General features: G+C 43.2%; 1 protein-coding gene across 4 annotated transcripts in view; it reads right to left on the reverse strand.

The window, feature by feature from the left end:
- The window catches only part of NELL1 (neural EGFL like 1), an 860,783-nt gene that overhangs the window by 702,141 nt on the left and 131,277 nt on the right, over nt 1-27,365 (reverse strand). For all 4 annotated transcript variants that reach the window (XM_073578304.1, XM_073578303.1, XM_073578306.1 and 1 more), the window contains one exon: nt 2,428-2,578. In XM_073578304.1, the coding sequence (XP_073434405.1) occupies nt 2,428-2,578 (151 nt within the window). The remainder of the gene's footprint in view (nt 1-2,427; nt 2,579-27,365) is intronic.

Raw genomic sequence — 27,365 nt, forward strand, 5'->3', positions numbered from 1 at the left:
CAGAATATTAGTCTTTGCTTTTTCAAAGATATGACTTACACCAAGCTTCCAATATATCCAGACTGAGGATTACTTCTACACCAATTTTTTTTTTTACATTTCCATATATTAACCAGCAGTTTCCATTCTTTTGAGCACTTTCTAGATCTATCGGTGTCATAGAATAGTGCAGTATTGGCACAATGCAATGATACAATGTTGCAGGCTGGATGTAATATTTACATACAATGTAGCAGGATGGAGAATAAACATTGTGCATCACCTTCATGTCGACTTCGGCTGATGCCCATTCATTGTGGCTTGTTACAGCCATTCTGTTACAAAGGAAAGCCATATGGCCGGACGGGCACAGGTGACTGTATCACAGCAGCATAATCCATACAGAATAACAAATCCCTGCGCTGGAAGCGTGCACAGTCACAATAGAAGAGCAGCGATGCTAATGAGCCTGCGAGAGCCGCTCCACATGAAAACATCAAGCATTCACATTTTGCTCTATTAATAATACACCGACAATAGTCTAAAATCAGTGAAACAAAGCAGAAATTCACGCAGCATAGATGGCCAATTATAATTATATCTGCGCTTTTTAATTTTAATTTCCTAAAAGGAATGTAACTAGTATTTCAAAGAATAACACCCCGCATACGAAACGCTTCTGGCTCGTCACAGGCAGAAGCCCCCCCAAAGTGCAACACAACCCAATCAATGCTGTGGATGGGGGGGATGGTAAGGAAGGCACCAGGTACGGCCCATCTATATTAGGAATATATAGTCAAATTTTGCATCTGGACAAAGAATTCCCAGTGGAGTTATTGCGCAGAATTTTATGGCAGGTGCACACAGGGATGGATATATCACTGGTGTGACCTGTGCGGGTGTACAGGACCCAAGAGGTTACAGAGTCAATATCTATCTCCAAAGCAGGGGGAATTGTGCATTATGAGGAGCTCTGGGGCTGCAAAGAGCCCATATATTGTTCTTGCATAGGGGCCCTTTTTCTGTCCGTGTAAGCCAGTGGGTGCACATACACCTCCGATGGCCGTCAGCTGAACGCTCTATATCAACAGTATCATTGCCCTGCCTCATGGATGAGTGTTATATCCTTGATATGAACCCCGTTATCTGCCCAACATATTTTCCTTTTAAAATCAGAATAAAACTAATTTCTAACCTAAAAAAATAAAAGACTTCAGGACAAGATTGGATAGGAGGACCTTAATGTGGAAAAACACCTGTGCATACAATAGGCTGAGATGGAGGAATGGGCCGACGTTGACCCTTTTTGACCCAGTGATCAATCATTTTTCACGTATGTGTCAGAATTATCACATGATTAATGGGTTACAGAGAGGGATCTTAATCCTGCCCCTTGTCCCCCATCCCCCTCCTCACATAATGACATTGCCCTTATCATATAGTGCCCACGCTAATATCATCATATGAATGGACAGGTCACTACCACCAACAAAATTAAGCTATTCCTCCTTAAGTACTCTGTACTGCCAGGAGACAATGTTCCTTTCTCTATGTAACAGAGCAATTTTCTCCATTCCCTGCACTACAAGTACTCAATAGTTAATTACATATCTGATCCTATAGTTTCCTCCAATGCAGCTTCAAGCTGTTTGTCACACGAAAAACTGACAGGTATACATGTGAATGGGGACTTGAGGTTGTACAGCTGTGAAAACGGCCCAAACACATTCAATCACAGTCAGATGAACCCTACATTTTCAATGGAATCATTCGGCCATCTGATGTTTATGGTGGTGTCCTGTCTATTGGGGGGAGATTATAATCAGCAGTTTCAATTTAAATGTTTAATCCTTTTGTTACCGGAAGATAAATATCTGAAAGGGAGAAAGTAGACGGGAGACGGGAGCCCGGAAGGGGCGACGGGAGACGGGAGCCCGGAAGGGGCGACGGGAGACGGGAGCCCGGAAGGGGCGACGGGAGACGGGAGCCCGGAAGGGGCGACGGGAGACGGGAGCCCGGAAGGGGCGACGGGAGACAGGAGTCCGGAAGGGGCGACGGGAGACAGGAGTCCGGAAGGGGCGACGGGAGACAGGAGTCCGGAAGGGGCGACGGGAGACAGGAGTCCGGAAGGGGCGACGGGAGACAGGAGTCCGGAAGGGGCGACGGGAGACAGGAGTCCGGAAGGGGCGACGGGAGTCCGGAAGGGGCGACGGGAGACAGGAGTCCGGAAGGGACGACGGGAGTCCGGAAGGGGCGACGGGAGACAGGAGTCCGGAAGGGACGACGGGAGACAGGAGTCCGGAAGGGGCAACTGGGAATTGTACCAGTCAGAGGTCATATTGTACCAGTCTGAGGTAACAATGTATCAGTTACATTACATTATGTGGCACACTTCAGTTCGCCTTTGTCCTTCTCCCATTAGAGCGGTAGTAAGGTTCATGTTCTCACCTGTGCTCCATCTCCCGTATGGAGAGGATGACCCCAGACGATGATGACCTCTGCTGTATGGAGGCCAGGAAGGTAAATTCACTTTTATTCCTGAAGAGCTGAATCACCTTTTCTCCGGTGTGCGGTGCCGCGTGAATCTCTCGCTCCACATCTGGAATAAAGCAGACAAGATTGTGATTAGGCGTGACACGGCCGACGTGTGATACGACCAGACCGGGGGCAGCTGTGAGATCCGCCAGCTGCTCCTGCGTGGTCACAATGTGTCAGTCTCATCAGTCTCGGACGGGACAGACTTGACATAAGATGATGAAACTAAATCAATCTGATGGAGAAGCAACCAAAAACCTGCAATAATTCAGAGAGGAGTAAAAACATTACACTTACAGAGCCGCCTTGTCAAAATCTGATATGACAACACTTTCTCTCCTTGTCTTTTATAAGGATCCTAATACCCATCCGCTCATCCTAACTGGTGACAATTATTATTAATGCCCATATAGCGGACCATACATTATACATACATGGGGATGACTGGACTGTCCACTGCTGAGCAGTCAGGCCACAAGACAGGCAGTGTTGTCATGGGGACATGGTAAATGTATACGTTCTTATTCTTGACATTGTGTTGCATAGGATGTAGAGTTGATCGAATAGCTTTGGATAAGAGCTTATCTGAATAGCTATAGCGCTTACCGAATACCTGCACTGGGAACCCTGATACGTGGAGCGCTCCCGATGATCAGCTGTGAGGCGCCGCAGCAGCATGTGTAGCAGGGACGGCAAGCACTTACATAGGACTTTTGAGCTCCCTGCAGCGCACAACCTTGCTGCATTAACGCATTGGATTTCTGATGGATTTGCAATCACTTTGTCCTTGCCCATCTTCTAAAATATGTAAAGTCATTACATGAGCAATCTACTTCATATCCTGTCAGCTGGACGGCTTATTCTTGGCTCTTATACGTAATGAAGTAAACCCCGGCACTCAAAATGAGGACAAAGGAATGAATGCAAAAGTGAATTTATTGACACACTGCAAAGGGAACCTAACCAGAGCAACAACACCAACGTTTCGGCATAAAGCCTTTCTCAAGGTAGTTGCATTACTGGTTACAGTGTGCGTAAGTGGAGGAGTGACAGGGTCACTATATGAGAAGAGTGGAAGGTGGGTGGACGCCTGCAGTGGATGGCCATGACAGGCTCATGTGGCAGTGGAAGCGCCTGTCACTCCTCCACTTACGCACACTCTGTGAAATATATGGAACCTTACCTCCTCTTGTGAAAATTTCCGGTCGTCCTATGTGACCCGTGTCTCTTCATTGTAACCAGTAATGCAACTACCTTGAGAAAGGCTTTATGCCGAAACGTTGGTGTTGTTGCTCTGGTTAGGTTCCCTTTGCAGTGTGTCAATAAATTCACTTTTGCATTCATTCCTTTGTCCTCATTTTGAGTGCCGGGGTTTACTTCATTACGTATATATGTCTTTTTACCCCCTGAGCACCTCCATCTACGGGTGGTAGAGCCTGGAATTTCCATACTTTTGTATTCTTGGCTCTTGTCTGACCAGGGTAAATCTGTATCTGACAGTAGCATTAGATGAGTGACATCCTGCATAATCCGGTAAAGAACTGACAAAGCGTAAGCTCCAAATCACTGAAAGACTGGAGATTAATTATTATATCAAACCACCATGCCACGTGACATGGAAGCTTCCAGCGTGACGGCGACTCCAACTTCTGGACAAAGAATCATATCAGTGGTGGTCCCTTTATTGAAAAGTGCACAATACTGGTGCTTTGTATCCAGAACCCCTAAACCTACAGTGCACTGAAAAAGTATTCATACTCCGTGAACTTTTCCACATTTTTTCATGTTGCACCTACAAACCTAAATGTATTTTATGGGGATTTTATGTAATATATCAACACAGGTATTTGTGGTGTAAAGGAAATGATGAAGGGTTTAATAAATATTTTACAAATATAAATCTGAAAATTATGACATGTATTTGTATTCAGCCCCCCTGTAGTCTGATACCCCTAAGTAAAATTCTGATTGATAGACTGCCTTCAGAAGTCACATAATTAGTAAACGGAGTCCAAGTGTGTAATTTATTCATGTGCAGTGTAACTACAGATGTTCTGTGAAAACATCAGAGGTTTGTTTGATTAGGGATGAAACAGAATTATGAAAACCAAGGAACCCACCAGACAGGTCAGGGATAAAGATGTGGTGAAGAGTAAAGCAGTGTTAGATTCTAAAAAAAAATAGCTCAAGCTCTGAATATCTCACAAAGCACTGCTCAATCCACCATATAAAAATAGAAGTATGGCACAACTGCAAATCTACCAAGATATGGCCGTCCACCTAAACTGACATCCTAAAAAAGGAGAGCATTAATTAGAGAAGCAGCTAGGTGGCCCATGGTCACTGGAGGAGCTGCAGAGAGCCACAGCTCAGGTGGGAGAATCTGTCAATAAGACAGTTATTCATTGTATGCTCCACAAATCTGGCTTTTATGGAAGAGTGGCAAGAAGAAATCAATTTTGAACGGAAGCCATAAGAAGTTCCATTTGCAGTTTGCAAAAAGCCATATAGGGGACACAGCGAGCATGTGAAAGAACTCTGGACAGACGAGACCATAGTAGAACTTTTTGGGCTAAATGCAAATCTCTATGTGTAGCAGAAAACAAACACTGCACATCACCCTGACAATACCATTTTCACCATCAAACATGATGGTGGCAGCATTCTGCTGTGGGGAGGCTTTTTTCAGCAGGGGCAGGGAACCTGGTCACAGTTGATGGGAAGATGGATGGATCTAAATACAGGGCAATCCTGGGGGGACATCTGTTAGAGGCTGCAATACACTTGAGAATGTGGCATAGGTTCACCTTCTAGCAGGACAGCAACGTTACACATCTTGTGTGTGAACGGCGCAGTCACAGACCAGAGCTAAATGTTTCGGGGTTAAAAAAACAAATTAAAATTAAAAAAAAAAAAGCAGCCAGATAGATCAATTCTGTGCATCAACAGGCAGCATAGATCTGTGCTAATCTCCCCCATCACACCAACTGGCAGCTCCATCCCGTGATTGCAGCCTTGTATACTCAGACGTCAATATTTAGTAAATCAGCACAGCAACAATTAGGCAGAGTTCACTTCATAATCCTCCTGCAGCAGCTTCCACTTCCTCCATTGTTCACCTGCGCCCAGGAGTAAGAAATTACAGCAGACGTTCACGCCGCTCGATTCATCAAGCGTTTGATAAGAGAAGACGCCAGAGCTGTAAATTCCCACTCAATAATAGTAAAAGCCTCCATAACCCTAAAAAACAGAAATGTTCTGTATCATCTGACTGCCAATGTCCCGTAACATTGATGCGTGTCAGTGTATCAGCCGCAGATGTCTCATAACTGATCTCCCTAATGTCATTCTCCTATGTACCCCATAATGTCATCTACAGATCCCCCATAATAGGGCATCATCAGTTTATATCCCCCATAGCAGGTCATCTACACATCTCCAAAAAACAGGGCTTCATCTGCTTATAGCCCCCATAACATATCATCTACAGATCCATTATAATAGGGCGTCATTCCCTTATGTGCCCCATAATGTCATCTACAGATCCCCTATAAGGCGTCATCCGATTATAGCCCCCATAATATGTAATCTACAGATTTCCCATAACAGGGAATCATTCCCTTATGTCCCCCATAATATGTAATCTACAGATCCTTTATAAGGCATCATTCAATTATAGCCCCCATAACATGTAATCTACAGATTTCCCATTACAGGGCGTCATTCCCTTATGTCACCCATAACATGTCATCTACAGATCCCCTATAATAGGGCGTCATCCAATTATAGCCCCCATAACATGTAACCTACAGATTCCCCATAACAGGGCATCATTCCCTTATGTCCTCCATAACATGTAATCTACAGATCCCCTATAAGGAGTCATCCGATTATAGTCCCCATAACATGAAGTCTACAGATTTCCCATTACAGGGCATCATCCACTTATGTCTCACACAACGTCATCTACACATTTCTTCCATAACAAGACATCATCTGCTTATGTCCCCCATAAAAAAGGAGCCTTTTTATAAAGGTGACTATGTAAGTCAATGCAGGTTAATGCAGGTAAGGAGTTGCTTAGGAGCGTCTAACTGGTCTGTAGGAGCCAGAACTCTTAATGGTTGATAGGGGATCAAATACTTATTTCTCACTGCAAAATGCACATAAATTTATACAATGTGATTTTCTGGATTTTATTTTTGATATTCTATCTATGTCTCAAAAGTTAAAATTAACCTACCCTTAAAATTATAGACTGTTCATGTCTTTGTCAGTGGGAAAACTTACAAAATCAGCAAGGGATCAAATACTATTGTTGGTACCCCTCGTTTAATGACATAAAAACCCACAATGGTGACAGAAATAACTTGAATCTGACAAAAGTAATAATAAATGAAAAATATATAAAAATGAACAAATGAAGGTCAGACATTGCTTTTCAACCATTCTTCCACAGAATTAAAGAAAAAAATTAAACTCATGAAATGATGGACAGAAATTATGATAGCCTTAACTTAATATTTTGTTGCACAACCTTTTGAGGCAATCACTGCAATCAAACGATTCCTGTAACTGTCAATGAGATTTCTGCACCTCTTGACAGGTATTATGGCCACTCCTCAAGAGCAAACTGCTCCAGTTCTCGTGTGTGAAGGCTGCCTTTTCCAGATGGCATGTGTCAGCTCTTTCCAAAGATGCTCAATAGGATTTAGGTCAGGGCTCATAGAAGGCCACTTCAGAATAGTCCAATGTTTTCCTCTTAGCCATTCTTGGGTGTTTTTAGCTTGTGTTTTGGGTCATTTTCCAAAGTATGAGGTGGAAAGACCCATGCAAGACCCATGACCTGCGACTGAGACCAAGCTTTCTGACACTGGGCAGCACATTTCTCTCTAGAATCCCTCGATAGTCTTGAGATTTCATTGTCCCCTGCATAGATTCTAGACACCCTGTGCCAGATGCAACAAAGCAGCTCCAGAACATAACAGAGCATTGCCAAAAAGTTCCATTTTTGTCTCATCTGTCCATAGGACATTCTCCCAGAAGCATTGTTGCTTGTTAACATGTAGTTTGGCAAATTCCAGTCTGGCTTTTTTATTACTTTTTTTCAACAACGGTGTCTTTCTTGGCTGTCTCCCATGAAGTCCACTTTGACTCATACAACGACGGATGGTGCGATCTGACACTGATGTTCCTTGAGATTGAAGTTCACCTTTAATCTGTTTAGAAGTTTTTCTGAGCTCTTTTCTTACCATTCGTATTATCCGTCTCTTTGATTTACCATCAATTTTCCTCCTGCGGCCACATCCAGGGAGGTTGCCTACAGTCCCATGGAGCTTACATTTCTGCATAATATGTGCAACTGTAGTCACAGGAACATAAAGCTGCTCGGAGATGGTCTTATAACTTTTACCTTTATCATGTTTGTCTATAATTTTCTTTCTAATCTCCTGAGACAACTCTCTCCTTCGCTTCCTCTGGTCCATGTTGAGTGTGATACACACCATGTCACCAAACAGCACAGTGAGTATCTGTAGCCTCTATACAGGCCACTCACTGATTCCAGGATTGTAGACACCTGTGTTGCTAATTAGTGGACACACTGTAATTTAACATGTCCCTTTTGTCACATTATTTTCAGGGGAACCATCATTTCTGTCCAGGCCTATTCCATGAGTTTCATTTAAAAAAAAATTCTGTTGAAGCATGGCTGAAAAGCAATGTCTGACTTTCATTTGTTCATTGTCATAGATTTTTATTTATTATTACTTTTGTCAGATTCAGCTTATTTCTGTCACCATTGTGGGTTTTTCTGTCATTAAACGAGGGGTACCAACAATTTTGACCACGTGTGTATATAATATTTGGGTAATTTTTATAGCTCCATTATAAACACTTACAAACATTAGCAGCTAAAAAAAAAGCGCTGAGAATTCTATTCACCGTAACAAACCCAACAGCCTTGCTTGTGTCTTCCGATGCGCACACGTCGCCTGCTCGCACGTACGGTCTATCGCACTCTGCATTATCTATCCACCCTATGTGAGCCGGCGGACCGTCACGCCGTTCGGCTCCATATTAATATTCCATAAGTCAGCATAACACGTCCAAAACCTCCCTCTCTCGTTATTCCTGCGCTCTGCGCGGCAGAACGCACCATGCTAAATAAAGATTATTCTGTAAACGTTTTTTTTTTTCTATTTTTAAATATTTAATTTTGTGTAAACTCGAAATCAAAAGGACGCAAGAGGAAAAAAAAAAAAAAAAAAAGATAGATGTAAATGAAATGTCGCCGATGTAATTAGGCTGTTGGCTCATATGAAATGCATATTAAATGTCATATGCAAACCGCCATACATTATTCAATCTCGATTAGGTGCCATCTATTTTGTACTTGTTGCTCAGAGAATATTCAAATGAGGCTCTGCAGTAGCGTGGCCCCCGCGTCTATCTCCACAGGCTGCCGGGTTGTATCAGTATGACCTACTGCTCATTCTCCTTCCACCCATACACAGGTCTGTGTAACCAGCATATTAGTATTCTTTCTATAAAGGGTCATCTATTAGGTGGTCGCTTTGATTTCTGGAGACGTCTGTAGCCAAACGCAGCACAATCAGCTGATTGCTCATTTAGAGACGTTCGGACAGAGCAACCTACTAAAATGCTGAAATTCTCACTGTTCAAGACCTCCAGCAGGGGGAGCTCATGGTATGCAGATCCTTAATAGTGACGAGCGAACGTGGTCGGATAAGGTGTTACCTAAGCATGCTCGGGTGCTAACCAAGGGTCTTCTGCGTGCTCGAATAACATGTTCAAGTCCCTGCGGCTGCATGTCTCAGGGACTCAAACAGAGAATCCCTGCATATGTTATGGCTGTCGAACAGCAGCGGGGACCCGACATATTATTCAAGCACGCTGAAGACATTCTTAGCACACAGGCATGCTCAGATAACACCTTATCCGAGCACGCTCACTCATCACTAAATAGGAGCATAGTGGGACATTATTAATGGTGGAAGGATGGGACAATTACTTTTCCATGGGGGAGCAAAAAGGGAATTATTACATGTCGTCACAAAATACGTACTATTATTGTATGCGGGGGCAAAAAGGGGACATTATTACTGTATGGGGAAACAAAAGGGGCATTATTATTGTGTGGTGGGCACAAAGGAGCATTATTTTTGTATGGGGACACAAAGGGGGCATTATTATTATACCCTGGCACAATAACACCACTAAAAAGCTCCGGCAAGTGTCCAGGATTGCAGAGCGGCGTTGGAAGAAAACAAATTCGCAAGACGACTTCACCGCATTCAAACAGGCAACACTCGCCTTCAAATCTGCCCTCACCTCTGCTAAATAGGCCTACTTCACAACCCTCGGATCTTCCCTATCTTACAACCCCAAACAGTTATTCAAAACTTTTGACTCCCTCCTCCGCCCACCACTGCCCCCTCCAACCTCCCTCATCTCTGCTGAGGACTTTGCCATACACTTCAAACATAAGATCGACCAAACAAGGCAAGTCTTCATCACTCAACCACCACAACCCCTTTGTATACCAGACCAATGCCCAAACCCCATAACCTCACTCTCCAACATCACTGAAGGGGAGCTTAATAATCTCCTCTCCAAATCGCACCTCACAACCTGTGCACTCAACCCCATCGCATCCCACCTCCTCTCCAACCTCACCACCACACTTATCCCATCCCTAACCCATCTCTTCAACCTATCACTAACGTCCGGTACCTTCCCTTCTGCTTTCAAACATGCCACAATCACGCCTATCCTTAAAAAGCCAACCCTCGACCCAACCGCTATGTCCAGCTATCACCCAATATCACTGCTCCCATTCGCTTCCAAACTCCTGGAGCAGCATGTCCACGCTGAACTTTCCTCCCACCTATCTAACTTGCTGTTTGACAATCCTACTTACAGTCAAAGCTAACAGACAATACTCTATACTCCTGCTTCTAGACCTGTCCTCTGCATTTGACACAGTTGACCACTGCCTCCTACTACAGATCCTCTCCTCCTTTGGCATCAAAGACCTCGCCCTATCCTGCATCTCCTCATACCTTACCAACCGCACATTCAGCGTCTCCCAATCCCACACTACCTCCTCATCCCACCCTCTCTCTGTTGGAGTCCCCCAAGGCTCTATTCTAGGACCCTTACCCTTCTCAATCTATACACTTGGTCTGGGGCAACTCAAAGTCCCACGGATTCCAGTACCACCTTTATGCTGATGATACTCAGATCTACCTCTCTGGCCCAGACGTCACCTCTCTGCTCTCCAGAATCCCAGAGTGTCTATCAGCCATATCCTCATTCTCAATGTGGACAAATCTGAACTCATCATCTTTCCTCCATCTCACAGATCTTCCTTACCTGACTTATCTATCACAATTAATGACATCACGCTTTCCCCAGTACTGGAAGTCCGCTGCCTCAGAGTAACCTTTGACTCTGCCCTGTCCTTCAAACCACACATCCAAGCTCTTACCACCTCCTGTCGCCTCCAGCTCAAAAATATTTCCAGAATCCATCCTTTCCTCAACCCTCAATCTACTAAAATGCTTGTGCACGCCCTCATCATCTCCCGCCTCAACTACTACAACATCCTTTTCTGTGGTTTCCCTGCTAACACCCTCACACCTCTCCAGTCCATCCTTAACTCTGCTGCCCGACTAATTCATCCCTCTCCTCGCTACTCCGCTTTTCCCCTCTGCAAACCTCTTCACTGGCTTCCATTCCCTCAGCGTATCCAGTTCAAATTACTAATACTGACCTTCAAGGCCATCTACAACCTGTCTCCCCCATATGTCTCTGAACTAATCTCCTGATACCTTCCCTCACGTAATCTCCTGTCCTCCCAAGACCTCCTTCTCTCCTCCACACTTATTTGCTCCTCATCCAACCGCCTCCAAGACTTCTCCCGAATAGCCCCCATCCTCTGGAATTCTTTGCCCCCAACATGTTCGACTATCAACCACATTTGGATGCTTCAGACGGAACCTGAAAACCCATCTCTTCAGGAAAGCCTACAGCCTGCAATGACCTCGCTACCTCCTGAACACTACTGGAGATATCACCTCAACCAACACCGGAACTGCTGCAATCCACCAACCTACTGTCTCCTTCCCCACCATAAGCCCGAATGGGCAGGGTCCTCTCTCCCCTCTGTATCAGTCTGTCATTGTAAGTTTATTTACTGTAAGTGATATCTGTAATTTGTATGTAACCCCTTCTCATGTACAGCACCATGGAATCAATGGTGCCATATAAATGATAATAGTAATAATTATTATTATTATTGTATGGGAGCACAAAGTGGGCATTATTATGTGGGGCCACAAAGGCATTATTGTATGAGGTTGCAAAAGGTAAATTAGAATAATATTGGGGCGCAAAAGGGGCATTTCTGTTCGGACGACAAAGGGGGACAATTATTGCATAAGGGCACGACAAAAATACAATGCAATGGGTGCAAAGGGGACAAGACTTCTGCATTAAGTGTGTTAAGATAAAGGGGGTGTACTGTTAGTTGTCAGTGGGGACACAAAACTGGTGTACAGCAATAGTCAACTGTATACCCGTGCAAGGCAATATGCAGGTGGTGATATCTGTCTTGGTACAGTGGTTTTTGTTAATGATAAGTCGCCATGGGGTGGCGGTAGTATTTGCGCTTTATATAGATGGTGTTATTTGCGTTGTGTTTGCTGTCTAAATACTTGTTATGATTTCTCTTGATGGAAAAATGACCAGAACATGCTTGGTGTAATAGTACCGCACACTTGTCCACATGTATTAGTACCGCACACTATTAGGCACATATAAAGAAAATACTGGAAGGGTATTAAGAAGATTGAACCCCAGGTCAAATCTCAAAATAAAGTCTGACTCCAGAAAAATCCCTAAAATGAATTCAGACTTTAAACCAGACCCCTCAAAATCAAACCTTAGACCAGTGTTCCAGAGTAAAACATACATGGCTACAATATTGGAACCGGACTTGGATTCTTGCTGCTCGTGCTTCAGACTACATAAATCAGCAGCCAGGTTTCCTTTAATCAGGCCTCAAAATTAACTCACATAGGAGACCAAACCCCTTTATAAAGTCATTTAAACCCTAGAGCATTAAATTAATCGGATCACTCCTCTCCTGTTTTTGCTTGGTCTTCAGGATCCAACAAATAAGTGCTGATAGCAACCACCATCCCTGGCCAACATCAAGCCTTTATTTGCAGAGTCTTTATGGCCACTTACGGTACTTGAAATCGACACTGTGGTTCCCCTGGACTATGAGGATCTCACCCCTGTGGTTACATAACTGGAGTTAAAGTATAAGTTTCTGACTGCTGGTAACCACCAGCAGAGGGTGCTCAGGATCTTACTGTATACGAAGTTTAATAATGTAAACTCCTGAGCTCCCCCTAGTGGTGGCTGCAGGTAAACAGAATGTAAACTGCATCTATACTGCGGATTTGGAGCGATGTATCAGAAAATAAACATTTTCATAAATTGACTGGGACCTTTGTTTCTTTTAGGGACACATGCACTTTCATGAATATTTCACTTCCTCTGATAATTATACGGAAAATGTTCTTCTGCCTCTTTGGCGCTCACTCTCCTCTGGGAGATGACAAATCAAGCAAATATAAATATCAAGCCTTGGAATAAGATGTTGTACTCGGGAAGCAGACAAGAAAACATGTGTTTTATCCCCTTATCTAATCACAATAAATGTGAGGTTTTTGCACGTTCTGTAGAAAGTCTTGAGTGAAGCATTAATCTGGGATTAGAGATGAATTCTTAAATCCCATGACACTTCTTGATAAAGCATTCTGCACTCCGGAAATATGCGACGCGGCTCTGTCTGCCATAATGGGAACATTGTTATCTAGTGCAGATAGCGGCAATGTGCCCTCAAAAGCTGTGACACATGCAGAATACTGCATTATTCTCATGAACATAGCAGTGACGGGTGTGACATTAAATCTGCCTCATTTCGCACATGTCAGCCACATACGGATGCGCCTCCAGGCTTTACTTACCCTTCAGATGCCATTGTATCCATCCTGCTGTAATTTTGCTTCTTCTGGTGGATCATGAGCAGAGGTCTCTTTCACCTGCTTTCCGCCAGCACAGCTCTGCTCTGCTTCCCGACAGCACAGCTATGCATTACCAATACAGCACCCACACAGCAGCATCAGTGCTAATAAAAATTCTAAGCATTTTACATTATACCATCAAGACCCAATACAACTGCATGTTCATATTCACACTGCAATTGTTGTCTTCAGGGGCAGGTATAGGACAATCTCCGTCACACCCTTACAACTCCATTCACAGGATTACTCTCAACATCACGGAGCAAGAAAGCCCAAAATGTTGTCAGCTATTAAAATCCTGCGCCTGGTTAGTCTAGCACTGATGACCACCCATCATTTGAAGTCAATCAATTTCCCACGTTTTAAAAGGGAATGAGTTAGGATAGTCACACGACCAGAATCTCGGGCAGAATGAATCGGGAGTCCCGCCAGGTTATTTCTGTCGTGTTTGTTTTACTCTGAAACGCGATGGAGTTTCAGAGAAGGAAAACCTTGAAAATGCAGGAACAAGGAACAACTTCCCCTCATTGACTCACATCATACATACTCCTGGCTGCATCCTCCTATCGGTTGTGTCTTAGAGACGCACAATGAATTTGCTTTAAAATAACCAAATTGAATATGCCATTTGTTTTTGTCTGATGAAGGTCAATGGGACAGAAACACCATTTTTTTCATACACGACTTATCCATTGAATACTATAAATTGTATCATAAAAAGAGCGCCGGATTCCATTTGCATTCTATTTTGAAAAGCTGTTCAGGGACCAAGCGCCTTCGATGACCAGTCCAAAAGACCGGTCCCGTGCGACCATGTGCATGGAGTCATCAATTGCAAATAAGTAAATCGACAGGTTTAAACGCCTGTCATTCAGAAGTCTAAAAAACAGGACTGATAGCTATGCAATAGCGGCCATAGCTAAGCTATTGTTAACTCTCCTTTCCGAAAAGAGATCTTTCAGGACCTGCCATATTAGTTCGGAGTTTTTACATACTCCTCGGCTAACCCTGGAACGGATGTAACTTCAGACTCCATATAAATAAGGGAAAGAGAGAGTATTGATGCGATAATGTATAACTGTGCAACCCACTCATCCAATGAACAAGTATGTAAAGAAGAAAACATTAAAAACCCCGCTGTGGCTAGACCAGCGCGGACTACAATGACTAATAGCAGCGCTTTGCATATATGAAGGTGTTTTATGTGCAGAAAGTTTGCAGAGAAGAAAAGACAAAAGTCTAGAACAAGCTTTCTGGGCCGAGGATACAATTTACCGCAAAAAGAAAATCAATGATTACAGAAAAAAAAAAAAAAAAAAAAAAAATCACACGACTCACTAACTGCTACAAAAAAACATCGATTTTATCAAGTGCCTTTTATGCTTCAAAAGTTGTGGGTAAATTCAGTCTAGCGGGATCTGAGCATCACAGGGTCTTAGCGCCGTAGAGGTATTACATCTCCCATTGTATGTATTCACCAATTATAGAGAGCTCTTTGTACCTCGCCCGCTGCAGATGACGTCCCAACAAGGCTGAGCCTATAGTATGGGCTTCCATAAGCATCTGTACCATAGAAGGTGACTGCCCACGATGCAGCTATTGGGGGACCATCACATACATATAGTATACAGACAGCACCTGATGCAGCAATGGTGCCCCTTCAGTATCTATAACAAGGATGTCGTCACATTTCCTTAATACAGACCAATTTCCCTTCATGTACATCTTTCTCAGCAAATTTTTCATTGCAACATCTGTCACTGAACTGTGCAGAATGTCAATAATCAAAGGACGGGGAATGAGAGATGTTTTGCCAACACTTTGCAGCATCCTGTTATTCTGTATCACCGCAATCTACAACTAATCAACACTTTCTCCTGCAGAAAGCAACAGACTGAATTCTAATCTCAGATGGATCTTTACGGCTGATACAACGTTACCGTATTGTTTCCCACCGTTTAAAATCAGGGAGATTACTCATCATCATCTTCGGTGATGACATCACCAAGTCGAACGGAGGAGTACAGGAGCCAATTAACAATCCCCACCTGAAAGCACTGCAGAGCCATCTGACCCGTTTAGTACCAGGGGACCGAAGTAATTGGAACAAACACTGTATCAAACTTCCAAGTAATCTACTTTTGTCCTTTTTTTTTGCCACTTTGTTGCAGTTTTATTCTCGTGCCGTTGTTGTGTTTCCATTAAGCCTTTTACGATAATGACTCATTCACTAAGAGGAGAAAGAAAATTTACTGCACAATTAAGAGTTTTATTAAGCAGATACTTCACCAGCTAAAGAAATTCCTATCAGCATGGAGCCTTGATGAGGTCCTCCATCATGAGATCACCGAGAGGAGATTCTGATCTTCTGCTGGTTTCACGTAGGAGTCAATGAAAAGGCGGCTCACATCTGCGCAAAACAGTTATGAGTCATCCATCAAGTACCAAAAGGAGATCAACCAAAATCTTCAACTATAACCCTAAGTTGCTACTCACTAGAATAACCTGAATCCTATAATACCTTAACTCACTAAAACTAAATTTATTATCTCAAACCCACCAACAAAACCTTAAAGGGGTTGTCCGCTAAATTTTACCATTTGAAAATGGTCCCAGTGTGGTCATAGAAAAACACAATTACATTCCAGACTTCTTCTTCTTTTCTTCACTGCCGCTGGCCTCCTGGTTTCTTTTTTTTCCAGTAAGGAATCACTACAACCAATCAGTAGCCAATAATTGGCTGCAAAAGCCCCGTGCCATCTGAGCAGTTAGGAGCTTTCCATTACTTTCTTCTGCATTAAACAAAATGCAACAACTGCAGTGAGTCGGTCACTCTCCTACTGCTTTCCCTCTGGCTCGGCCGGAGCGTGACCACTGCAGCCAATCAGTGACTGCCAATTGCACTATATTTGTGAAATTACCCTGCAGACAATATGAGCATTTTGTTAGTAGTACCAGGTTAAAAAGTTTTCTCTGTGAAAGTTTATGCTTCAGAAAATTTATCACCCAGCGTGCTACGCTTGCCTGCCACTGCTGCTCTCCACTTGTTTTTTTTTTCCTTGTGTCAGCAGTAAGTCAAAATGATCTTTATTTCTAGCGGCGTATGATGTCTGATGTGAACAGAGCAATTACTTTCCACTGCCCATCACATTTACGTCCTATCAAATATGAGATTCTTCTCAGGGGGTGCAGCCACGTACAGATCAATGCATAAATATTACGATTAATCCCCAATCTCCACAGTTTTAAGCGTGCCTTAAAAGCATATTTGTTCAGACTGGCCTAATGATGCAATGCATTAACCTAACTATCCCTGTGTGACCCATTCAAAATCTTACCATAACCAGGTTCCCCGCATCATGTTCCCACATGCTTTATGCATTTAATAGCCCTCTGTGTTTGTACTGTTACACACTTAGGCTGTTAACTGGTTCATGAAGCATTACAGAAAACACCCAATTCTTACACTTTGGCTGGTCCAAACAATGAAAACAATTGTTACCATCCACCTTTCGTGTCTCTTCTTTTTTCCTCATAGATTGTAAGCTTGCGAGCAGGGCCCTCATTCCTCTTGGTATCTGTTTTAATCTGTGTTTATTGTTATGCTGTAATCTCTATTGTCTGTTCAAGTCCCCTCTATAATTTAAAGTGCTGCGGAATCAGGAGATTATCCAAAGATCCTATATGAATATCCGACATGGATGTAAAGAAGCCATTAAGCAGTCTCTTCTGCATGTAAAGCCACAGAGCACAACATAATCAGCTCTGCTATTTCAGCAAACCAAAAACAAAACCATATTAGTAAAAAAAAAAAAAAAAGAAAAAACATTTGAAGATGCCGGCAATGTATTTCATTTGATGGATATTGATCAGGGTCAGGGGTATAGGTTTAATTGGGGCTATCAATCTTCTGCCTTTCCTGCTTCACAGCTTACAGACTGGGGAAGCAAATCTAGTAGATACATGTGAATAGGAGCTGTATACACAAAATGGTAGGATGTCTGCAATTAAAAGCATTTGGAAAGTTGCTAACCTATATATAGGATACAATGGAGCAACAAAATAATTGCATAAACTAAGTACACACCTATAAAAGGAAGGAAGTCTAAGGGTCTGTTCACATGTTGCGGATTCTGCTGCGGTGTACAGTACCATTCTATGTAAATCCAAAACAGCTGTGCACACGCTGCGGATTTTTCAGCGCAGATTTGCTGAGGATTTGAATCCGCAGCATGTCAATTCTTTGTGCGGAATCCGCAGCGTTTTTACACCTGCTCCATTATAGCAATCCGCAGGTGTAAAAACGCAAGGGAAATCAGCACAAAATCTGCAGAAAATCATCAGGAAATCTGCACTAAATCCGCAGGTAAAACGCAGGTCATTTTACCTGTGAATTTAGCAAAATCCGCAGCAGAATCCGCAACGTGTGCAAATACCCTTAGGCTATGTTCACACGCTGCATTTTTTTTCCCCACAGACAAAACCTGTTATCTTGGCAGTAAGAAACTAGCATAAGAAAGGTAGGTTTTGCTCAGTGTGTTTAGTTTTTTTTCCTGCGTTTTTCTCATGGCACATTTGTCTCTTGTACAGACTGATAAAGTTTAGTGCATAAAAAAAATTTGATCCTGCTTCATCAGGTTTTGGCACCAAAAAAAGCAGCAAAAACTAATACCTGCAGCACCAGTTGCTTTCAATGGGTGAAAAACGCTGAAGGAAGTGACATGCTGCATTTGGCCAAAAATAACAAGGTATTGCACAAAATACTGAGGACAAAAAAAAAAAAAACAAGCTGTGTGCATGAGATTTCTGAAATCTTATAGACTTTGATGGCACTGTAAACCTCAGCTGAAAATTTGCATTAAAAAAAAAACGAAATGTGTGAATATAACCCATAGGCTGTGTGCACACATTGCATTTTTGGCACTTTTTTTCCTGGACCGCTTTGTCACAAAATCTGAAGGGTTTCCTGCTGTCAGCAAAATGGCTGAGAATCCTGAAGTCTCATGCACACATTGCTTATTTTTGACTTGCAGATTTAGATCGTCAGTACATCAATTCTTTCAGCGTTTTGCTGCAGATTTCACCCATACTAATGAGTGGGGAACAATCTGCACCAAAAATATATTTAAAAAAAAAAAAAAAAAAACGCAAGTATTTTACGCTACGTCTTTCCTGCAAAGAGATACAGAAATGTCTGCACCAAATATTTAGCGCCTGCACATGGGTCAGGATTTGAGCATCCAGAAGTAAACCATGTACTGAAAACAAGCAGGGGTCTAAGAGGAGATAATACGCAAAGCAGAGCTGTACATTGCATTTCCATAGACCCCAGGAATGATGGAGGGATTCTGTGGCTGCTGTTTGTCAGATCTTTAGCGGTCATGAGTATAAAGGAAAGTAACGAGACCGTGTTCTCCGGAGCCATGCCATATCTATTTAGAAAACGACAAAATTATTTCCAAGCCTGCTGAAATCTGCAGCGGATTAATATGCCAGCCACCTACATAGCTGATGTCTCATTTTAATTATGGTTTCGCTTTAATGGGTTCTCATTAAATTAGAGGATAGAGAAATTACCAGCGAGCACGACTAATGTATCACAGGTGAGCTCGCCCGGATCAGAGGCGGATCAGGTAAGATGCAATCCTGCCTACGCCGCAGCTTAACAAACCGCTAATATCAGCAACATAGATGGAGGAGAAGGCAACAAGACGCCTACTCATATGGAACGTTCACGGCTTTTTCTTAAAGGGAACCTGTCAGCCGGATTGTGCACAGTAACCTACACACAGTGTCAGGTCGGCGCCGTTATACTGATTATAATGACATCTGGGGATGAAATCCGTCTCGTGGTTGTTATTATTTAGGCTATGTGCCCACGTTGCGTGTTAAAACGCACACTGAAAACCGGACTCCTTCCCAGAAATCGCGCAATTTTACTGCGATTCTGTTCGTGATTTTGCCGCGATTTTCTCAAGCACTTTCCAAGCGATTTGAAGCATCGCTTGGAAAGTGATTGACAGGTTGGTCACACTCGTCAAACATAGTGTTTGACAAGTGTGAGCAGCTTTTTACTATTGAGGCCGCCTATGCGGCATCAATAGTATAAGATAGAATGAAAAAAATGATAAAAAAATTTAAAAAAATCGGGGTATATTTACCTTCCGGCGCCACGCAATGCATTCCCGGGCATCAGCGTTCCCAGTAATGCCTTGCGAGACCTGTGATGACGTTGGGTCTCGCATTACTATAGCGATCTCACGAGACCGCTAGAGTCACGCGAGACTACGTCATTACAGGGCCTTGCCGCAAGGCATTACTGGGAACGTTTAGGCCGGGAATGCAGCGCGGGACGTCGGAAGGTAAATATACCCCGATTTTTTATTTTTTATTCTTTTTTTTTTTTTACAGGGGTATGGTACCCAGGGCCTGGAGGACAGTCTCCTCTCCTCCACACCGTGGGTACCAACCGCACATGAGACGCTTAACTTCCCGCATGGTGGGCATAGCCACATGCGGGAAGTAAGCGATTCTCATGCATTCCTATGGGTGCGGAATCGCGGCAATTCTTTGCGATTCTGCACAAAAGAATGAGCATGCAGCGATTTTTTCCGCGATGCGATTCCGCTGCGGAAAAAAGCGCAGCATTAGCACAGCATGTGCGGAATGCCATAGGAATGCATGGGGGACGTTCTGTACACGATTTTTAAACGTTTTCACAGCATTTTCGCGCCGAAAATCGCGGCAAAAACGCTTAAAAATCGCATCGTGGGCACACAGCCTTAATCTTCATTCTCAGTTTTGAGTTAATGATATGCTTGTGCTCCGGGGCGGCCTATAGAGGGTCTGATTAGGTATTCATGAGTATGGCTTCTGACAGGTCACTGTCCCCTCACTGACCTGCCCCCTAGTGTGTGTGTGTGTGTGTGTATATACTGTATGTATATATATATATATATATATATATATATATATATATATATATATATATATCGCGCACAGACCAAAAGTTTGGACACACCTCATTCAAAGAGTTTTCTTTATTTTCATGACTATGAATTCTGAAGGCATCAAAACTATGAATTAACACATGTGGAATTATATAATTAAAAAAGTGTGAAACAACTGAAAATATGTCTTATATTCTAGGCTCTTCAAAGTAGCCACCTTTTGCTTTGATTACTGCTTTGCACACTCTTGGCATTCTCTTGATGAGCTTCAAGAGGTAGTCACCGGAAATGGTCTTCCAACAGTCTTGAAGGAGTTCCCAGAGATGCTTAGCACTTGTTGGCCCTTTTGCCTTCACTCTGTGGTCCAGCTCACCCCAAACCATCTCGATTGGGTTCAGGTCTGGTGACTGTGGAGGCCAGGTCATCTGGCGTAGCACCCCATCACTCTCCTTCTTGGTCAAATAGCCCCTACACAGCCTGGAGGTGTGTTTGGGGTCATTGTCCTGTTGAAAAATAAATGATGGTCCAACTAAACGCAAACCGGATGGAATAGCATGCCGCTGCAAGATGCTGTGGTAGCCATGCTGGTTCAGTATGCCTTCAATTTTGAATAAATCCCCAACAGTGTCACCAGCAAAGCACCCCCACACCATCACACCGCCTCCTCCATGCTTCACGGTGGGAACCAGGCACGTAGAGTCCATCCATTCACCTTTTCTGCGTCGCACAAAGACATGGTGGTTGGAACCAAAGATCTCAAATTTGGACTCATCAGACCAAAGCACAGATTTCCACTGGTCTAATGTCCATTCCTTGTGTTCTTTAGCCCAAACAAGTCTTTTCTGCTTGTGACCTGTCCTTAGCAGTGGTTTCCTAGCAGCTATTATACCATGAAGGCCTGCTGCACAAAGTCTCTTCTTAACAGTTGTTGTAGAGATGTGTCTGCTGCTAGAACTCTGTGTGGCATTGACCTGGTCTCTATTCTGAGCTGCTGTTAACCTGCGATTTCTGAGGCTGGTGACTCGGATGAACTTATCCTCCGTAGCAGAGGTGACTCTTGGTCATCCTTTCCTGGGGCGGTTGTCTTGTGAGCCAGTTTCTTTGTAGCGCTTGATGGTTTTTGCCACTGCACTTCGGGACACTTTCAAAGTTTTCCCAATTTTTCGGACTGACTGACCTTCATTTCTTAAAGGAATGATGGCCACTCGTTTTTCTTTACTTAGAATTTGTATTATGGCAAGAAAAAAGCAGCTAACAGTCTATTCAGTAGGACTATCAGCTGTGTATCCACCAGACTTCTGCACAACACAACTGATGGTCCCAACCCCATTTATAAGGCAAGAAATCCCACTTATTAAACCTGACAGGGCACACCTGTGAAGTGAAAACCATTTCCGGTGACTACCTCTTGAAGCTCATGAATAGAATGCCAAGAGTGTGCAAAGCAGTAATCAAAGCAAAAGGTGGCTACTTTGAAGAACCTAGAATATAAGACATATTTTCAGTTGTTTCACACTTTTTTGTTAATTATATAATTCCACATGTGTTAATTCATTGTTTTGATGCCTTCAGAGTGAATCTACAATTTTCATAGTCATGAAAATAAAGAAAACTCTTTGAATGAGAAGGTGTGTCCAAACTTTTGGTCTGTACTAACATATAATATATATATATATATATATATATATTTTTTATTATTTTTTTTTTCATTCCCTTCCGCAGGCGGCGACACTTGTGCTGCACCATGATTGCATCCAAATTGATGTCCATGTATGATCCCCCACCATGCCACCTCTATGAATGATCCCCCATCATGCCGCCTCTATGAATGATCCCCCATCATGCCACCTCTATGAATGATCCCCCATCATGCCTCCTCCATGTATGATCCCCCATCATGCCACCTCTATGAATGATCCCCCCCATCATGCCTCCTCCATGTATGATCCCCCATCATGCCTCCTCCATATATGATCCCCCATCATACCTCCTCTGAGTAGGAGCCCCTTCATGCCGCCTCTTTGTACAAGCCCCCCATAATACACGATCCCGCCTCTATGTATGAAATTGAATAGTAGATTATTTGTAATAAAGGCAGAATGCTAGGATTTCTTTTGTGATCACAATGTTACAATAAAATATCTGCAGAGCGGAGAGTTCATGGAATAAAGCAATCACTTAGCAACCGCGATAATACATTTCCTCCTGTATCCGCGCTGCCTGCAGCCACACTCAGCTCTGCTGCGCCGTATCGAGACCACTATTCAGCCACTTACAAAATCACTCACAAAGTACCTTGACACTGACAACATGACTCACATAGACAACAGGAACGTACGGCATTCATTAACAGGTGGCACCAAGGCCACAAAACCGATGTTGATAAATAAAGATGAGGGGTGCCAGAGTTAAAGGGGCAGTACACTTGCCGGCTGCGGCATAATATAAGAAGCTTATACCAAAAGGTTGCAGCGCCGGACAGATGTGCAAAAAGGCAGGGATTTAGTATTTTCTAATGATCCACTGTGGCTGATAACAGGACAATACAGTACACTCCATTCATCTTGTATCACTCCTGTTCCACAAATCACAGCACTGGCCTTGTTACATGTCCTCACCAACTGCATCCCCCAACAATCAACATTCTCATCTCCTGAAATACTCTGTGCTGTGACGAGGACTTCCACTCTCACATTATTTACCTCTTAAACTGTAACCTCCCACTGGTCTCTATTTCCCACTTCAAATCATGACATCTCTCCTGCCAGAAGCCACCGGGGTAACAAGTCCGTTCATAACATTTCTTCCTCCTAAATCTTCCCCCATCACCAGTGAGTGATATTGAGACATGGAAGGAACCACAGCAACTCAGCCACAAATTGGAGACCCCGTAACATTACAGAGCGGGGGGGCCGAATGCTGAGGAGCAGAGGGCAGAAAAGTCACCACCACTCTGCTGACCCCATAACTGCCGACTCCAGACCTCCTCTTGTAAAAACATCAATAGAAACACAATACAAGCACAATGCCGAGTGTCGGATGGAGTGGTGTAAAGCCGCCACCACTGGACCCTGAAAGAGATGTGTTTTGTTTAGTTGTAAGGGGGTGGCAGTGCTAAGGACAGCAGAGACAAGCTGCCCCTTTAAGAGTCAGTACCCCCTTGGTTAGAGCAGTGGGACATTCTGCGCTTCCCTGCTGTAAAGGCTGTTTGGTTTCAGCTGCAAGACTACAGAGGGGAGGGGCTGCTTTTCTGTGTGTAGAAGGGACCTGAGATTTCTGCAGGAAGCAGGTGTGCCTGCGTGAGCTGTAAGGAAAAGAATGTTTAGTCTGTGACTGTGACTTTGTAAACTATTCTGGGGATTAAAAAGGTGGCTTTCCTGTCTTGCCGTGAGAAGCCACGAAGAAAGGACAAGAAAGGAACCCAGAGGTGGAATCCACCGTTCCTATCCTATGAACATCAGTGAAGTTGCACACAAGGAAAACAGAGCTTCCAGGAAGAAGTACGCACCATCTTGCAAAGCTTCAGGGGCCCTCAGGAATGGACTGAGATACCAACTACTGTGAGTGTTAACCCCGTGTGCGCACATGTTTAGGGCTTAGGATAGGCTGTAATAGACAGAGCAAGGTAGCCATGCGGCCGGAGTAGCAGGGGCCAGTTTAGGCTATAGTTAGAGTAGCAGCATTCTGTACTTTATTGTATTGCTTTGCCTTTTGCAAACTACACTGATCTGTAATAGTTGGTGCTCCGTGCCATTTGTACGGCCCAGCTAGAGAATATCACTTTGGTAAATTGTTTTATGTCATTGCATACCCCTGTTTACACTTTCCTAACACTGCACTCCTTGCCCGTAAATAAATTAACCCTTTGTTGCTTGCACCTCATCTTGCATACTGTAGTCTCCCTGCATTGTGGTGGTCCCCCGTCCATCGCTTCAAGGTGATGGATCACACTTCTCTATCTGACGTGGATCACACTTCTCTAACGTGTGATGGAGGAGTCTGGGTTTGGTGATTCCAGGAGGACGTTACCCCCTGACTGCATTGGCCCATTGTATGGATGGTGGAGGAGGATGATGCTATGGGCTGTTATCAGGATCAGCCTCAGCCTCTTAGTTCCAGTGAAGGGAAATCTTAATCTTCAGCACAAGACATTGTGAACAATTGTATTTGGTGGGGAGAGTTTGGTGGAAAAATATGACTGGTTGCACAGAGCCCAGACCTCATCCCCATCCAAAACTGGATATTGTGAGCCTGACCTCCCCCAAAATCAGGGTTTGCCCTCACAAATGCTCTTTTGAATGAAAGGGAAAAAATTCCCACAGACATCTCCAAAATCTTGTAGAAATCCTTCCCAGAAGAGCGGGAGCCATTCTATCTGCAGAGGGGCGACTCTATATTAGTCAACGGATGTAGGAGGAGAGGTGAGAAAAGCTCCTGTAGGGGGAATGGTGCATGTGACTGTCCACAATACTTTTGCCCATATAGTGTACCGATATTCAGCATCTATTCATAATACTTGCCTAAATATTGAAGCACTTTATAGTACTGTCACTGGTGGTCCAGGGAGGAGAAAGTTCTTGTAATGTTGCCAAATCTTCCGACTTAGCAAGGAAGCTCTCAGAAAAGTAGGGCCCCTCTTGAATTCCTAGAGGAGTCGGAAAATCTCTTGGGTGCCATCTAAATTCCCAAGAAACAAGCATTTCCTGTGCCCAATGTCAAGAAGCTCCACAGAGCTCCAGCCACCAACTATAATTTTAGGGGAAAATGACAAGTGACTTTGTATGTAACCCCCCTTCCCATGTACAGCACCATGGAATTAATGGCGCTATCTAAATAAATAATAATAATAAAGTGGTGTGGAGGCATGAGAAAAAAAGGAATATGGTCACGCTTTACTCTCAGGTTGTTCTTGGGACACCATTTTTTTTACGTATGTTAGAACATTGAGTCCTGAGCAACTGCTAAGATTACCAACCCCTAAAGCCAGCCGTAGGTCACTGTCTGCAACAAAATCAACATTTTTTTTTATCGTGCTGCTAGGAGGCGCCATCCACCAACTCCTCCACAATGCTTCTCATCCATGTTGCTTCATTTTTTCATCACAAAACCCGTGTCAGAGTCAGTCCTGTGTGAGCTCATATAATCTAGAGAGCTGACAGGTCACTGCCCCCTTACATAATCAGCACTCTCATCTCCCACTGCTGACATGTCCATGATCTGATTGGCTACACAGTGTTTTTTCACCGTCCATTAATTAACCTTTTCAAGAAAAGGCTAATTTGCTAAAAAATTAAGAAGAACTTAAATAATACAGCCGTTGGTTCCTTCTTATTCAAAAAAAAAAAAAAATGAGACTCTTACACCGAGGTTTCTAAACGCCTTGACAGTAGCTCTAAAATATACATCATCTGCTCGGAAATCATGTGAGTAAATCAAATTATATGCCTTGTTAGCTAATTAGTTTGGGAGTCGCTGCGTGCGCAGCCTACTTTAGACTTCCGAATAAAGCCAAGACAATTATCACACACACTGAGACGGTCCAAAAATAGGACTCGCGGGGTCTAAAAATGACAAGTCTGGCCTAAAAATAAAGAAAATAAATCACCACTCATTCCCCTGACGTAAAAAAAAAAAAAAAAAAAAAAAAAAAAGAACATAAACAACTTGTATTTGTGTTCCAATGATGAACCAGTTTCTATTCATTTCTAGAAAACTACAATATATGGACTCTAGTCACCTCCAGAGCTGCATTCAGATTTCAGTGGCTGCTGACAATCCTTACTGTTCAGTCAAAATCCCATAATCATTTTTAAGGCAGCAGAAGAATGCGACCTGAACCCAGAACTACTTCTCTTCAGGTCTTCATTTCTTTTGATCCTAAATACTATAATAAAAACTGAGATATAAACCAAGAAATCTTCTCTATGTGCCTCATAAAACCGGCCTCGTCCTCCTTCCTCCTCGATATGTGATATCTGGCTGTAAGACAACTACCTGCAGCAGGAGCCTCCCCTCTCAGCCCTGCCTGACAACATCCTCTTGTGTAAATCTCACCCGCTCAGCTGTTCCCCATTGAAACTGATCAGTAAGAGACTTTATCCTTGTGTTCTCTGCAGGATTTTGACAAGGCTGAGGGCTCAATTCAATATTGCATTTGCACCATTTTATGTTGAGTTTTTGGTGTTTTGCGCCATTTTTGTTTTGCACCAAATTCATCTTTCCAGTTTTGTTTTTTTTTTTTTAATATGTGCTCGCCTGTTTTGTGTTTTTTTTTGGCTTTTTTAATTCCCCATTGTGGGAAGGGTTTCCAGTTTCCAGATGTATTCGACTTGATTCATCATTTGCAACTTTTCAAATAGTCACAAAATTTGTCACAAATGTATACCAGTCTCACCCCCTGCCCCTTCCTTCTCCACCAAGTGATTTTCTCTACACCAGCAATTTTTGCAACATTTTGCAAAATGTGACTTTTTTTGCTCTTAACAGTTGCAGAAATGGTTAAAGAAGTTGCTTATAAGCCTCCTTACACTCACATGCCCTGCATGTCACATCTCATGCTCCATAAGGAGAAAGGTTACCCCTTAGATCCCAGTCATAAGCCTCTTCTACATCAAATCAGATCTCAAACTTTGCACCGAGGAGGGAAAACACCCTGAAACATGAGTCACAAATTGGGATCCTGGTTTGGGTTTTATCCTAAGTCATGTGACAAGGATCATTAAAGGGTTAATATTGACTATTAGGATTGCTACTTCCAATAGGCAGCGCTAGAGTTCAAGTC

The sequence above is a fragment of the Dendrobates tinctorius genome, unplaced genomic scaffold (assembly GCF_039654945.1).
Source record: "Dendrobates tinctorius isolate UK_male_01 unplaced genomic scaffold, ASM3965494v1 ptg000059l, whole genome shotgun sequence".
Classification (NCBI taxonomy): Eukaryota; Metazoa; Chordata; class Amphibia; order Anura; family Dendrobatidae; genus Dendrobates; species Dendrobates tinctorius.